Below are 16,839 nucleotides of genomic sequence, written 5' to 3'. Positions count from 1 at the left end.
TCATCCAGGACCCCGGGCTCTTCTTCACACATATATAATCCCAAGATTTTGAAAAAGCCTCCAAAATATTCTTGGAAGGTTTGTGCTGAAATTCACACAGAAAGGCAAATCTGCAGGGATGTGACTCCTGTCGTGACAATCTTTATGTCACTGGATGTGACAAACCATTGGTCGCTTTAGAAACGGTGCTGTTTCCCCCAGGGGGCTGCCCAGAACCAAGGGGCAATCATTGCACTTGACGGAGCTGCCAATGCCTGCCCTTCCTTCCTTCCTTCCTTCCTTCCTTCCTTCCTTCCTTCCTTCCTTCCTTCTCCCCCTCCCTGCCTCTCTCTCTCTCTTTCTGTCTTATCTAACCCAGGCTGCCTTTGAACTTACCAGGTATTCAGGGATGGCCTTGAATACCTCATCCTTCTGCCTACACCACCCCAGTGTCAGTATTGAAGATATTATGCTCTGCCTCATGTAGTTTACATACACACTTAAATTTTTACTATATTTTATTCAGTGTGTGTGTGTGTACATGCACACATGCATGCATATGGTGGTCAGAAGATAACATGTTTAATAGTTGCTTCTCTTCTCCCGCTGTGTGGATTCTGGCGGTCATACTTGGCTTATCAAGCTTGCAGTGAACACCCTTACACACTCAACCATCTCACTGGTTCCACATGCACACTTGTAGAACAGATGTGTCTGTGCACAACTCAGCTGTCATGGGTAGGCTTCAAAGAGTACATAGCACACACTGGACATGGGAGGCCAGAGAGTCGAGTTTGGGCTCCATGCAGCATTCCTCCACATGGTGGTCAGGTTCCTCTGCCCATGCTTGGCATTCTGGAGTTTTCATCAACTACAGAACAAAGGGGTCTTAAGGCATATGTTGGCTTTGGTACTCCAGTCCTTTGTAGCTATGGGTGCTAAAGCATCAACCAATAGCAAATCGAAAGGGGTTTTTGTTGCTATTGATTTTCTTTTTGAAACAGTCTCATGTGTCCCAGGCTGGCTTCAAACCCACGATGCAGCCAAGGATGACACTGAACCCCAGATCCTCCTGTCTCTACCTCTGACATGCTGGGGTCACAGCAGCCCAGGTCACACAGTGCTGGGGAGGAACACACATTAGCAGGTGCCAGGAAAGCACCCTGCAAACTGAGCCCCAGCCCAGATCCATCTTGTACTTCCTAAACTGTGAAAAAATCCCAAGTTCTACGACAAACAGACCCAAAGAATCCAGTGGCAGGGAATGATCAGAAACAATCTAAATGTTCACCAGCCAGGCCTGGTGAAAGACACATGGTAAACCACAGAATGGAAGTCTAGACAGCCATTAAAAATTTAAAGGAGATTAACGCTTATTGACAAGGAAATGAGCGTACAACTTAGGGTTGAATTAAAGGAGCGAGTTTCTGGCTAGCACACATGTGGGATTCAGGTCCAGCACTGCATGCAAATGTCAGGAAAATGCCAGGGCTCCTACCATCCAAAGGCTGGGAGAGGTGAACTTGGGCTGCGACCTGGAGTCTATGCTCTTGCTAAACTTCTCCTCTTTAATGTGAAGGTGTATAACTTCAAAATCAATGGGGAAAAATCCAAACCCAGGAAACCTGCTGTTTCCCATTGAAGCCAATCTGATTCTTTTCCATCCCATGTATAGACCCAACCTGAGATCTTTAGGGACACACACTGCACCTGGAGGGATACATCTCCCCAGGCCCTGCACAGCAGGCAGGTGGATGTCCAGCAACACAAGCAGGCTTGACTGTTAGATCACATCTGATCATAAGTTGCATTTCCTGACTGATTTTTCTCCCTACAATGATGTCTGCGAGTCAAAGCTTATGAACACATTCTTTTTTCTCCTGAGAGCATCTATGTTCTCACATTGAAAATGCATTTCAGGGACTAGAGAGACAGCTCATTGATTATGAACATTCGCTGCTCTTCCCGAGGATCTGAGCTCAGGTCCCAGTACCCACCTTGTGTAGCTCCCAACTGCCTGTAACTCCAATTCCAGAAGACTCAGTGCCCCTGGGCTCCATCAAGACCCGCAGTCACCTGCACACACTCCTCACCCCCACATACACACAATCTAAAAAAGAAAAACCTATTTCAACCCAAGGCCATACTAACAGGGATAGAATGCCCGAAAGGAAGGCTATAATCGTTAAGAGTTCAGGTTTATGACTGGGAAGTAGTTTGCTCTGCAAGCATGAGAATCTGAGTTTTAAGTCCCACCACCCACATTAAAAGGGGGGAACTGGAGAGATGGCTCAGAGGTTAAGAGCACTGGCTGTTCTTGAGAAGCCCTAAATTCAATTCCCAGCAACCACATGGGGGCTCACAACCATCTATAATGAGATCTGATGCCCTGTTCTGGCCTGAAGGCAGATATGCAAACAGAACACTGTATACATAATAAATAAATAAATAAATAAATAAATAAATAAATAAATAAATAAATCTTAGAAAAACAGGTGTGGCCAAGCACACATTGGGCCCTAGCACTGGCTGGGATGGGGCAGAGAAAGGAGGATTCCTTGGGGCTCACTGGTCAGCCAGTCTAGCCTACTCAGTGAAAGACCCTGTTTGAAACAATAAGGGGTAGTGATAGACGAAGAGACTCTGTTGACCTCTGGCTTCTGCATGGGCCCATATGGGTAAACGCACCTGCAGAGTTAGATTTAGAACTCAGGGTTTTGACCTGGTTTCACCATTTACTGGTTAGCTGTGTCTATGACACTTTGCCAGCCTCTCTGCACTGACTTTCCCATCTGTAAAACAAGCTTAGTAATTCCCCAGCACAGGATGCTGTGAGGATGAAACACAAGTTCAAGACCGTGTCCCACGCATGATCAAGTTCGATCAATGGCAACACGGGTAGTAACAAAACTGTCCTCTCTCAGGACTGATCAGAGCAGGCCTGCCGTTATGGTCTTGGATACAGGGATGATAATTTAAGGGGAAATAAAGGCCACCAGCGATAGGAAAAAGACAGATGGCAAAGCAGCCCAAACGACGTCCCGTAAGACACAATACATCTCAGAGAAGAAAAGAGGAGATCAGTGGCTGTGTGTGTTATCCAAAGGGGGAGCTGGGGGAGGAGCCCCCATTTCTTCTAAGCAGCCTCGATGGCTATAATTCTCTGATCTGGGGCAGTTCACCCCACATCCACAGCCTGAAGCCTTGTCCAATGAGCTCCTTGGGATAAATTCCAGACATGCCAAGAAAAAGATCATGGCAATCCATCAGCCTGCTCAGTACTCACTGTGAGCAAGAAGCAACCAGTAGAAACCAGAGAAATATTTCCACTGGGGAGAAGGGAAGACTTCCCAGCAGCCAAAATGAACTTCCACAGGAAGTAGTGAGCTTCCTATGTCTAGAAGGACTCAAGGGTGGGAAAGCTCTCCGCCAGGCACTGCCAAAGCTCTGACACGAGAATCTACGAATTCCCTTCATCAAACACCACTTTCCCTCTAAATGAAGCTTGGGCCAGCTCTGGAAGACCATAGCTCACTGTTCTTCTCCCAGCTGGTGGCATTATTTTGAGAGTTGGAGAAAACTTTAGGGAGTCCAGGGCATGTATCTTGTCCTCGTCCTCCCAACTCCCTCTCTTTCCTTCCTGTCTGTCTGTCATGAGGTTGAGAATCTCTTCCACCACACTCTACCACCATGATGGTTAGCCAGGCCACCATGGATTGAACTCTCTGAAACTATGAGCTGAAATAAACCCCTCCCCTCGCAGGTTGTTTCTATCAGGTATTGGGTCATAGTGATAGACTAACTTGAACAGAACCAGTCTCTTAGTACTTTCTTTTGGCTCTGGTAATACACACCTTCGAGAAGGTCCCAGAAAGCAAGGTCCTTTGAACCAGAGATGGTGGCTCCCAGCTTAGCAGGAGGATTTAGGGGAAAGGGGACAAGCTGTGGGTTAGACCGGCCCCCAAATGTGATGACGCAGGGGGTTGAATTATTCTCATGTTATTCTGTGATGTAACCCTGGTGTTTGGTAATCTCACCCCACTGCAAGACCTGCTCAGCACCATCAAATCCCATTCATACAAGGTCACCAGATGGTAAATCAGAAATGACAAAAATGCTGTCTGAAAGGGCCCCCCCCAGACCCACCCGACTACATAGCACTGAACCAGCTGTAAGTGCACAGCCTGAGAGAGACTGAGGCCTCATCTCCTCCTTCACAGGCTGCCCTAACTCTTGGGAAGAGGTGGCAACAGCTACAAGTAGGCCCAGGCCATCCAGGTCACCCACTCCCATCAAATGTTTCTCCCCAAAGATCTGCTGTCAGCAGAATTACACCAAAGGAAACATGGACAGGGTACATGCCCTTGGACATTTCCCCACTGTGCTTCCTGAACTTAAAGTCCACAGAAAAACTGGTTGAATATAACTTGTAAATTCATCCCTCAGGATCATTCTTCATCGTCTGGCCTTCCTTCTCAGTCACAGCCTCTCTTTAAGGCAGTGGAGTGGGTAGAAATGGAGGCTATCCAGACATTTAGGGTTTCCCCACACGCTACACAGGGGCTATTGGAAGCTCCAAGCAGATGTGGGCCCCTTCAAGAATTCAGAAGCATCACCAAGACTTTAGATAAAAACCACACAACCCATACCTTGCTTTGGGCTGGCATTTTCTCATGCCCTTCTAGACAAAGACATAGGCACCATGTATCAAATCTGCATATCAAAAGACCACAATTAGATTTGCCCAGCCCAGCATAGAGCAGGAGCGGGTACACAAACTGTCACGTCAGGCTAATGTGTGTGAACCCAGCACTCCCCTGCCTAAGGATTTACAGCATCACCTCTATGGAAGAGGACACAGGGGTGGCTCCCCAAGACTCATAAACAGTGGTACTTAGACCTCTACTGGGTTGGCGTAGGTATGTTTTCACCTACACCAACTTAAAGCAAGAATAAAACGGGACTCCAATGCTAGTCAAGGCCTCTAGCCAATAGGACCCCAGTATTAAACAGCTATTGACTGGTTATGGAATGAACTGTGGAAGGGGTCATCTGAGACTATCAGAGGGAGAGGAAGATTCATCTCCAGTTCTTAGCAGTGAATCTCTTCAGCTTTGCCTGATACAGTCCTCCTCCAGGGAACTAGTACCACAATAAAGATGATGTCCCATTTTCTGTGGGTCACTGGGTCATCCATAGGTGTACCTAACTCCTTACCAGTCAGGTTTCTCTGAGAAATGGGCATTCTCCATGCAAGGAGATATAGGAACAGTGTCTTGCCCCTCGGGGTGTCCCCTCCTTTAACTACTGGGGACACAGAGATGTCCTGGTAGCCACCATCCTCACACAATAGTCCTTTGTGTACCCATGGGCACTCATGAAACTGAGTTTCTGAACCAACCAAGTCAAGGACCAGGCCTAATAACCACCTTGATATGTAAACGAGTATATACATCATCTCAAGTTCATCCAAACCCTCAAAAACCATATATAGACGTGGGTCATCAAAAGAAAAGTGTACAAATGACCATACAGCTCTTCACATTTATAATCCTCAAGACACAACAAACCATCTCCCTAACCCCTCTAGAGTCTTGACCCCCAAAATGCTGTCACATGTTAACTGTATCTGGCATCTTCCTGACATCTAAATTCATCTCCACCGGTCACATGAATGAACTTGCACATGCCACCACCCCTTCCGATGTCAGAACTGTGGACCACTGATCCCCAAAACCCCAAACTTACCGCTGGAGCAGTCAGGGCCTCCCCATCCAGGTTCACAATGGCAGGTATCTGGAGAGACACAACGGCCGTGCATACACTCCTCGGTGCACAGGGCTGAAGGCATGGGAGAGAAGAAAAGCAGACAGTGAGACCAGCCATCTGGGCACAAAACAGAAGCCACTTTGTCATGGGTCCCTAGTGCCAAGGATGCTCCAAATGTATCTTTGGGGGATAAACATCAAACTTAATAGGACTTGAGCTGTTCAACTCGAAATGTTCCTGACAAGAGGGCATGGTGTCTACCCCAGCCTCACTTCTTAAAACGAAACCCCAGCCTGAGGCAGGGCAGCCTTGGTTTTTTGGTAATAGCTCCTTCAGACACTAGAGATGCAACTCAGTAGACAGAGAATCCCCAACACCTCATAACCATGTGTGGTACCACACACCTAATCCCGGCACTCCGGAGGTACAGGAAGGAAGAACAAGAACTTAGCGTTATCCTCAGCTATAATGTAAATTGGAGGTTAGCCTGGATTGTATTAGACCCTACCTTAAAAAAAAGACAATCTTTTCAGGCTGATGTGGTAATACACACCTATGAGCCCAGGACTCAGGAGTATAAAGTTAGAGGATCAAGATGAATTTGAGGCCAGTCTAGGTTATGCGTAGAGAAACCCTGTCTCAGACAGAGACAGGGGGATAGAAAGAGTTACAGAGACAGAGAAGAAAGAAAAAGGAAAAACTGGGGTGGGGTGGTGGAGAGGGGGTGACTAGAGAGATGGTTCAGTAGTTAAGAGCACTTGCTGCTCTTCCAGAGGACTTGAGTTCATTTCCCAGGACCCACATCTGGCAACTCACAATTAACTTTGTAACTCTAGTTCCAGGGGATCCACTGCCCTCTGATCTCCATTGGCATTCACATACATGGGGCATATGCTCACAGAGACAGACACATGCACACATGAGTAAAAGTAAAATAAATATAAAAACTCCAGAGTTTGATTTGTGGAGCTCATGTACAAACCAGAGGCCTCTACCACACCCCCAAACTCTGGCCACATTTGCTCAGCAAACCTGCCCTCTCCATCTTTTGCTGGCCCCAGGTTCTCCTCTCGAAAGTCCCTCATGTAGCAGGCTGCCTGGCAGGAGCAGGCACTGTGTCCCCCACCTTCCTTCCCCCCTCCTCAAACATCCCTATTTTGGGGTTCTCAAATGTCAGCAAATCTGCAAAGTATACAAATGCTGAGGGGAAAAAGCAACAGCTAATTATAAGAAAGTAATTAAGAGAGACATCCACGATGATGATAATTGTAATTAGAAAGTGCCTGGCAATTTCTTATCACGCAGTCAAATGCTACAGCCCTGGAGCCGCCAGGCTAGGCAATGAGCAGTTTCCATCCACTGCACTGGCACCGAGGAGTCTTATTGACAGCCAGTGTGAGGAAGAGAGCTTATTGCTCTCCTTTCGATAGAATCCACATTTCCAAGGTCACCCTTTGCTCCCCAAGAGACCTGCCGACCACCTAATCCATCAGCCAAGCATTACAGAAACTCCCACATGCTACCCCCACTAATTTTGCCAGCTCGGAAAATCAGCAGCTATCATCAACCCTGTCAATCTCCCAGGTGGGCTTGAGATAAAGGGCTCTCACTCTGAAAGCAGTGAGAATTCATCTTGCTGTTTGCTTCTGACCTGGAATGAGGAGCAGGTAGCCTCCTAGACTGAGTCTGGAGGAGCTGCCACTGACCTGCTGCCTGGTCTAGATGCTAACTGTTGTGATCATGGGATGGCTGGTGTGGGGTCTTCTAGCTCTCCCCTAATGCTGGCCTTGCAGCTACTGCTCCTATAGTTACCGCTCTAGCTCTGTCTAGGTCCCCAGACAGGGAAGACCCTGGGAGAGCCACTGCAGATGGTTCCAGTTAGAGGTCTCCAATCAGCCTGGCTTGTGCTAAGGACCTGCACAGCCCCAGTACTGGAGATCCCCAGGGATGGCTTCCCCAGCTCCCTGACTAGGCAACTGGGCTGAGCCTGGATCTGGGAACCAACTCCAGTTCGAACCACAGTGACCTGCTCACTGGGCACTACCAAGACCCTAACCAGTCACCACTATGCCAAGGACATTCTAAACAGGTTCAAATAGGCCTATGTCCCTGGAACACACAGGAAAGCAGGTGCCCGTCTTTTATTCCCCATCTCATGCCAGCCCACTGGGCTCTGCCAGCTCCCAGTGAGGGCCTTGCTGCTCTCGCTCTTCTGTCACTGTCCTTGCAGGCTAAGGACCCTATGAGATGCACAGCTGGGCCGGTATAAGTCCCAGACTTTCAGCTCAGCCCAGCAAGGATAACTCCAGCTGTTTGCTTCCTGAGTGCAGAAAGCACAAACTTTGACCCTGGGGTCTCTGCCAAGGTGGTGGGAGCCTTCCATGAATTCTAAACCTGTGGAGTGCTTGGGATGGAAGAAACCTCAGAGAAAAGAGAAAATTATATCCAGCCCATTCATTGCGTGTATGGAGAAACTGAGGCTTGAGGACCCATTATCTCAGACATATATGACCCATCAGTCAGCCAGGAGGGAACTCCGGGATGAGTTTCCTGGGGGCCATTGAAGTGGGGGGCTACCTCCTGTTTTATACCATCTCCCCCATTCTGGCTAAGGCACAGAATATAAGTCCCAGCACAGAGTACTGCCAGCTGGCCCTGGGAGGCTCAGTGAGAGCCTGGGACAGGCTAGGACCACAGTTTCCATGCCCTGAGGACCCTGCAGGGGGAGGGGACGGGGCTCTGACTACCTGGAAGGAGGGAAGAGAAGAGCAAGGTCTCTGACCAGCTTCCTGACTGCCTTTGTCTCTCAGATCCCAGACACCCGTGACATTTGCCTAACCCCTTGCAACCCCTGGCCAGCAGGAATGGCTATTGGGTATTCTGAGCAAGCTATACACTGCACAGCCTTCTCACCTGGTCCCTTCCAGGGTCCTAGAGACCCAGGGTACTGATTGTCAAGCACCACCCCAAATGTTGAGCCATACCCCCCCCCCCAGCCTAGCCCTGGATTTAGAACACTGCCACCAACGCACACATGCAGAGCAGCCCCTCCCGAGTCCCAGACCCGCTTCCAGGGATGTGGGTGGGGTCCCTATATTCTCTCTAGACCTCACTATCCTCTCTCTTCCTTGCTGTCCTTCTATGTCAACCACTTTTAAAAACCTCAATCCGTTCATATTTCATAGGTGTTGTTTAGACAGATGTTTGAATCCTAAAATATTGATGACAAACACTCAGAGCTGAGATTGCTAGATCTGGCATTTGGGCCACTGTTTGAACACCTGGAGAGAGAGGAGAGTCACCCGAAGGTTAATGAAGTTAAGATACCGTGGCAGCCTAATTCCAACCTCAGGGTCCCAAGTGAGCCAGCGGTAAGCAGCCCCTCCACAGAAGCCCGGGACTCGCACGGGAACTGCTCCTAGAGTAACAGGTTCCTGCTTTTCACCCAGATGCCACATAGCTGAGCTCTGGAGGGACCAGGTTAGGACCCTGCCATCGCTGACTCCCACAGCTTGACAGGAGGTTTGTGGTCAAGTCTTTCTTACCACGGCATGTCCACTTGCCCATGAGCAGGGACCCCAAGGCAGACTGAATGGGAGCAGCCTCAAGTCAAGGGGAGGGGCAGCACTCCTGCTCTCCAGTCCAACCGAAAAACCTGAACTTCTGCTCTCTCAGCCCCGTCTCATTGTCCGCCCATCCATCTTACTCTAAGCATCTTCCAACTTCCTGGTATGCTGGGAGCACTGCTGCTGAGAACTCCACAGCTGCCAGGTTGGTGGAGCTAGGACACATGGCATCCAGAGCGCAGGAGCTTGCCCACAGCTGTTAATTGGTGCCTCTGCCCACCTCTGTCCCTGGGTCAGCCCCCCATTCAGTCGGGGATGGTGACAGTCTAGACCTCACAGGCTGTAGGGGTCAAGTGAATTAATAAAGGCATTGTCAGGGCATAGCAAGTGCCAGAGAAGCCTTGCTCTCACTACTGGCAGGGTTTCCTAGGGCCTCGTGGCATCATCCGGTGACACTTGAGCCCTTTTCAACACACACACTCACACACACACGCCACACAGGATCATCACATATGACTGTGCGTGTACACCGTGAGATCTGAACCCCTCTCATTCCCATGATCATTTCACACACGGGATCACCACACATGCCTGTGGGTATAGACTGTGGGGTCTGGGCTGGATGTCAAAGACAGGTGACAACTGCTTCCATTTGTTGCCACTTCCTATGGGAGGGTTTCCACTAACCCTTCCCATGCTTTTATTTGTATGTTTGTTTGTACGTTTTCTGAGTACCCACTACATGCTGTGCCTGGAGATTTTCACATGAGTTATCTCAACCTTGTACTCCATAGTTTCGTGTCAACTTGACACAAGCTCAAGTCATCAGAGAGGAATGAACGTCAATTAAGAAAATGCCGCCGTAAAAATCGGGCTGTAAGCAAGCCCGTAGGGCATTTTCTTAATTAGTGATTGATTTGGAAGGGCCCAGCCCCTTGTGAGCGGTGTGATCTCTGGGCTGGTGGTCCTGGGTTCTTCTAGAAAGCAGACTGAGCAAGCAATGGGGAGTAAGCCAGTGAGCAGTATCCTCCATGGCCTCTGCATCAGCTCCTGCCTCCAGGTTCCTGCCCTGTTTCAGTTCCTGCTCTGACTTCCTTTGAGGAACTGTGTTGTGGAAGTGTAAAGCAGAACAATCCCTTTCCTCCCCAAGCTGCTTTTGGTCATGGTGTTTCATCACATTCAGCAATAGTAACCCTGACTAAGACAGGTCTCAACCAAAGGCCCTCCCAGCATGCTTTGGGGAGTTCACTCTCATAACTTTCTCAAGTATTAACCTGAGGGAGATACCCCCCCCGAGGCCTCCAGTCCCTGGGGGCATTGGCTGCTTCCTGCTCCGTGTTGGTAAGCCCCACACAGTAGGTGCCCCGTGTTTGTGGGTTCCCCATATAGTACATGTAGGGAGCTCGGCCTCAGTAGCTTCTCGTCCAGCCTGTTAGACATCTTGTCACAATCACCCCTCCTCCACCTGCATCTACACCCCAGCCTGTCAGTGACAGGAACCCCTCACCTGCAAACCAGGACCATACTGTGCCTTCCCCAAACTCAGACTACAAGCCTGTGTTGACCTTTTGAGAATGCCTTCACCCCTTCTCCTGACCCCCTCACCTTCCCTGTGCCCAGGGCTGACCTCCATGGACTACGTCCCAGGCCTCCTCATCCTCTGGCTCTGGGCAGGTCCAGTTAGTGGGAACAACCAGCAAGTAGTAGGAAAGGAAGTTTTACCATGTGTGCCTAAGATTCTGGGGAATGGTCCTCAGGTCCAAGGAATGGTAGCGGTTCTCAGATGCTTTACCATTTCTTAGTGGTTTTCACAAACACTTTCCCTGCCTTTGTTTGTCTGTTTATTGTTCTGAGATGAGGTCTTATGTACTCCTGACTGGCTGTATCCTTCTGCTTCCACCTCCTAAACACTGGGGCTACAGTGCACATCATCACCCAGTTTGTGTGATATTGGGGATACAATCCAGGATGCTGTGTATGGCAGGCAAGCACCCCACCCACACAGCTACTTCTGCAGCCCTCTCCCCAGCTTTATAAAAAACCATCTCTTTCTCACTAGACTCTCCCCGGTGACCCTTCCTATCACATCCTCCATGTCTTTCTGGAAGCCTAACTGGTCCAAAGCAAGTCAAGCTGAGGTCTGAGTCCACACACGTGCAGGATGCTAAGGAATGGCTCTTATCCACACGCTGCCTTGTCACCTGGACCTCAGGTGCAGACAAGCAAGTGACAGTACCAGACCAGATGCTAACTTGCTGTACGGATGTAGCTGAGCGCCTCCCTCCGACCTCCATTTCCATGTCTGAAATGAAGGGGTTAGTGGCATGACCCACTGTCACTCCAGCTCTGGTGTGGAGGCCTTTATAGTGCAGCAGATTTCAGTTTGAGGGTCAACTCAAACGGAGCTTGAGTGTTGCTAAAGAGACAGCTTAGCCGGGGAGAACCTGAGTTTGAGCCCAAAAACCCATGTTAAAAAAACCAGGTGTGGTGATGCAGAGAACTACAGGGAGGCAGAGAAGCAGATCCTGGGACTTCCTGCCCAGCCAGCCTAGCCTGCTTGGTGAGTTCCAGGTCAGCGAGAGACTGTAAAAGAGGAGAAAAGGCAGATGCTGCCTGAGGAACAACACTCAGAGTTGTCCTACGGCCTCCACACACACACACACACACACACACACACACACACACACGGCAGGGGGAGAGAAAGAGACCTAAACATGTACAAACATGTGTGCACACACATATAACATGCAGCTTGGTGCACGGACAATGTATTCTGAGGAGCACACAGCAGTTGGCATGGGCACTCCTCAGCAGACAAACTATGGAGACAACACTGGCCTTCCTGACTACTGGCTGGCCCTCATGGTGGAGAGCCCCTGGAATCAATTCTCCATTCTATTAGCATTCCACCCGAGACGACCCACGAGTCCCCAAGGTGCTCATGGTAATATATTTGCCTGGCTGCCTGCAAATAGTCTCACTAGTTAATGGAACTATAAAATTCCTTCACATGAAAAGGTCAAGACAAATAAAGACATGCTCCCTGGCCCCATACCTAGTGGGGACTAGAGAAGGCCTAGGGTCTAGACATAGTATAACCTCCTGAATTTCATGGCATATGGCTTCTGGAGCTCCCCATGATCCCACCCCCACCCCATTTCCCCTGTGCCCCAAGGCACATTGATCAGCCAGACATTAGCATTCCTGGCAGGAGCCACGGAGCAGGTTGTCATTGGATTCTGCTTAGAAACAAAATAACCTCCATTCAAGGTGGCCCAAGTGCCAATTCTGAGGTGACACGCTTAGCATGAATGATTTTGCCGTGGCCAAGGTCATGCATCCCTATATGACGTGTATATGTGTCTATGTCTGAGGAAGGAGACTTAGGAATTTCCAGGGAGTTCTAAAACCCAGTCCAGTAAACACGATCGCTGAGTTCCCTCCTCAGTCAGAAAGAGCCAAGTCCACTGACTCCTCTTCTCAGCACATCTGGACTTGGCTTTAAGTGGCCATGTTTGACTCCAGGATGTGAACAGTCATGTTTACGAAAGCAGCCGTTCCCCTGCAGTGCTGGGAGGATGTAAAGGACACAACAGTTTCCTGGTCTGGGGACCCAGGCCTGCAAATTCCACCCCGCCTCACTGACCTTTCTCTGAGAAGGCCCTAGCGCCTCATCTTCCGTTCCTGGCACCCTAGCTGGCTGCTCCCCTGTCGCGGTATGTTATGTGCTCACCTGACGGCTACCTGCTGGGGTGTGTTGTCATGCACTGGGTCCCTGCTCTGCCACTCATTGGCTGCACGTCTCTGGGCAGCCTTCAGACCTTCAGTTTCCTCCCCTGGGATCCAGGAGCATTACTGCAAACACCAAGGGAGTTAAGACCTGCAAAGCCCCTCTAATCAGAGCTTACAACTGCGCCTTTCCCCCATTTGCTACTGTTATCCACATTCCTCTTCTCGGGACAGGGTAGAGGACCTGGGACATCATGGCCCCAATGTGGCATTTTCAGCTCAGGGAACGATCTGAAAGCCTGAGTTAGAGCCAAGAAGAATTCCTTGTTAGTGGCAGCAGGGAGGGAGCAGCATTGACTGCGAGTGTTAGGGGTATGGGGACGGAGTGGAAGAAGCCCCAGTCAGCTCGCTGGTGGACAGTCATCCACCAAGGACGACATCCTGTACAGCTCCTTCCTCTTCTGGCTCTCAGAGGAAAGAATGGAAGAAGACCACAACCCAGCTGCCAAGACTTCTCTCTCATGGACCCAAGAGCTGTGTTATAGCTGTGTGTAGGGAGTGTGTGTGTAAATGTGTCTACCTGTCATGTTCACTTTAATACCACCTCCTCCAGGAAGCTCCTCATGACTGCATAATCTAACCCTGCCCCAAGCGAGGCCAGGTCCCCTCCCTGCTGTCTGGCTCCTGGCTGTCCCCAAATGCCACAGCACTGACTTCACAACTACTCACTGAGCTCCCACCAACTCCCCAAAGACAAGAAAGAGATCTCTATTCAATATCTCAGTGTTCCAGCATGGAACCAGACCTGATGGAAGCACAGTCAATAGGAGCTGGACCTCTGTCCTTCCCCGTCTAGGACCCACCCTCTCCTATGTGGGCCATGCCAGTCTGCTTGAGGGTAAACGTATAACTCAGTTTAAAAGGCCTGGCTATGCTAAGCCTCAACACTCCATGGGGTCCGCTGAGCAGATTGACTGATTTGTTTGTTTTTGAGACAAAGTTTCATCGTCTGGGTTGGCCTCCACTTACTATGTCACTGAAGATGGCTGAGCTTCTGATCCTCCTCTCTCTACTCCTGGGTGCTGTGGTTACAGCCTGTGCCACCATACCCCGTCCTTGCAGTGCTGAGGATGGATGAGGTCCAGGCTTCCAGAATGCTAGGCAAGCACTCTGCCGACCTAGCTGCATCCCAGCCATGACAAAACGCTTTTTTAAAAAATGTAGCTCACATACACTGTCCTGTCACAGCCAAACCCAGTGGGGAAGACCGCAGCCTCCTGTCCCATTCTAGAGCCCCGGGGAGCCATCTATCATCAAACGCCAATGTCAGATAATAACACCCTACACACCCCAACCGCATCAGGGGACCTCCCTCACGTCACTACCAATCATCCTAAGATATCAGCCTGACTTGTTCCAAACACGGCTTAACTGCAAATAATGGTTTACCAATTAGAATTGCCACCTGTCAGAATGCTGCTATCAGGTTCCTGCATACAGCAAGCCTGCCAACCACAGGGCCTGACAAAAGCCTTGGCACGGCAGTCAGCAACCTCCTCGGGTACAGAAGGCCCAGGGTCTGCTCCCGGCAGCCCAGGCTTCCCTGCTTTATAGAGGATTTTCCCAGCTGAGCCGTTCCAACCCCCGCCCCATGTCCCTGCAAGGAGCAACAGCTTTCAACTTGTTAATGATGCTGGAACAGACGGCCTGAGTCAGCAACCCCCGGCACACGACCCAAGGAGAGTTTTTTCTAGGTCTTTTTTCCCCAGTTTGACAGATGCCAGACTTTCTCCAGAAAGACACATTCCAACTGATTGATTTTTTTTTCCTTAGGAAATTGATCCTTGCCACCTACAAGGCAAGCAAAACATGAGGCTTGTCAAGTGTTTTCTTTCTTTCTCTTTCTTTTCTTTTCCAACATTGATTTAAAAAAAAAAAATTCTGCCTCTCTCTTAAAGTTTGTCTTCCCCAAGGAGCTGGCCTTGTCTTGTAGTTTGTGTGACAGGGCCCCCAAAGGGGTGGTGATGGAGGATGGACAGATGGACCAGTGCCCGGTGTCTACTTTCCATCACACAGACCTCAGTACATCAGAGTGGGTCGGCATGAGGCTGTCAGCTGGGCAGACCTGGGTGGGGGCCCAGTGCCTCTCCCTGGAAAGCTGGGTAGCCCTGAGCCAATTAAAATGACGAAGTCCTACAAAACCTATGGGGCTATCTGGGTTAGAGGACAAAACAAGATAAAACCTACAAAGGGTTTGGCAGAGTAGGCCCCAGCAAGGGCTCAGAAATTCCAGCTCAAGATATTACCACCAGTTTTAGAAGAAGCAGCATGAATTTGACACTCAGACATGCTGATCTTTGGGCCTCAGAGATGACTCAGCCAGTCATGTGCTTGCTGTGTGATCATGAAGATCTAAGTTCTTAGCACTTATGCAGCATGTAAAGAGTCAGGTAGGGAAACATGCATCTGGAGTCCTGGATCCATCTAGGGGGACTGAGATCCCTGGGGCTCACTAGCAAGCCAGCCTCGCTGCATTGGTGAGCATCAAGGTCAATAAGAGACTCCGTCTCAAAAATGGAGACAGATTGAGGATGTCAACTGAGGTTGACCTCTGGCCTCCACATGCACCCACACACAATACATGTGAACACATATACATGAACACATACATACACATACATGCAAGGAAAAACATAAACACGTTGTGCTTGGAGACTTCCGCTGACCCTCAGAACCACGACGTCTTTGGAGAGAGGGCCAAGTAGTAATACTGTCTGTCTCCACTTCAGCTATACATTAGCGTCTGTAGCTCCCTGTCTGTATCCTGTACCGAATTCTATCCACCAGCTCTGTCAGCAGCAAACGTCTGCTCCATCACAGCCTCGATCTTCTGCAGCGTAGCTTCAAGTGAAAATGGCTCTCCCCAGCTCCTGGCCCACGGCACTACCTGGCCTCCCTTCCTTACCTGACTGATGGAGATCTCACTTCAAACGTCACCCACCTTAGAAAACGGTCCCCGAAAAACCTCAGTAGGTAAGGTGATCCTGAGATGCGCTCTAGCCCTTCCCTGCCCCATCCTGGTCACATGACACGGCTTGGCTCTCAACTGGAAGAAGGATGCTATTTTCTCCCACTGACACATCCTGGGGTCCCGCACAGTACAAGCACCGAGCAGCTCTGTAAACAGCTGTTGGATGCTTGACGGAATGAATCCACATGGTGCCCGATACTCTGGACAGCTCTTATTACTAGAAAGTTCTACGCTTCACTGAGCAGAAATCTGCTTTCTCAGAGCTTGTGTGTGGTATTGCCAGGCTTGCTCCTCCCTGCCCCTCCCTGCCTCTGGCTCCAGGTCCCTTCTGATCCCACCTCACCAACCTTCCAAAGGCTTCTCTCTGCCAGGATCTGCAGTAGGACCAAGACAAACCAGTAGGAAGCATAGCTCCCAGCAGGTACATCTAGCAAGAATGGTGCCCATCCTTTGGGATCACCCTCCCTTTGGTATTAGTCTTTGTCTCTGGGTCCACTCTGAGGTTGTCACCCGAAGTGCTGTGGAAGCCACCCCATGGTTCAGGAGCTGGGTACCTCTTGCATCCCCAGCAGCAAACAGCCCATGGTTCTACTGATTCAAAATCTCATTCCCATGAGAAGCTAAATCAGGAGCCGCTTAGCAACCTTTATTAATAACTATAGTAACATGCATAAAGGGATGGGAAAGAATCGTGTCCCAGCCCTCCCCTGCCTTCCCATCCTGAACCTCTGCTTCGCTGTAGGAGCCCTAAGTTCCCTTCCCTTT

At 49.8% G+C, this 16,839-nt stretch overlaps 1 protein-coding gene across 12 annotated transcripts in view; it reads right to left on the bottom strand.

The window, feature by feature from the left end:
• Positions 1 to 16,839, bottom strand: part of Megf11 (multiple EGF like domains 11) — a 326,069-nt gene that overhangs the window by 163,525 nt on the left and 145,705 nt on the right. For all 12 annotated transcript variants that reach the window (XR_009056973.1, XM_057766409.1, XM_057766413.1 and 9 more), the window contains one exon: positions 5,728 to 5,820. Coding sequence is in view for 11 of the 12 variants with exons in the window: in XM_057766409.1 (XP_057622392.1) it covers positions 5,728 to 5,820 (93 nt within the window). In the remaining variant the exon portion in view is untranslated. The remainder of the gene's footprint in view (positions 1 to 5,727; positions 5,821 to 16,839) is intronic.

Source organism: Chionomys nivalis, chromosome 4 (assembly GCF_950005125.1).
Source record: "Chionomys nivalis chromosome 4, mChiNiv1.1, whole genome shotgun sequence".
Classification (NCBI taxonomy): domain Eukaryota; kingdom Metazoa; phylum Chordata; class Mammalia; order Rodentia; family Cricetidae; genus Chionomys; species Chionomys nivalis.
Note: the sequence above shows the minus strand (reverse complement) of the source record. Positions and strands in the feature narration are given on the sequence as shown.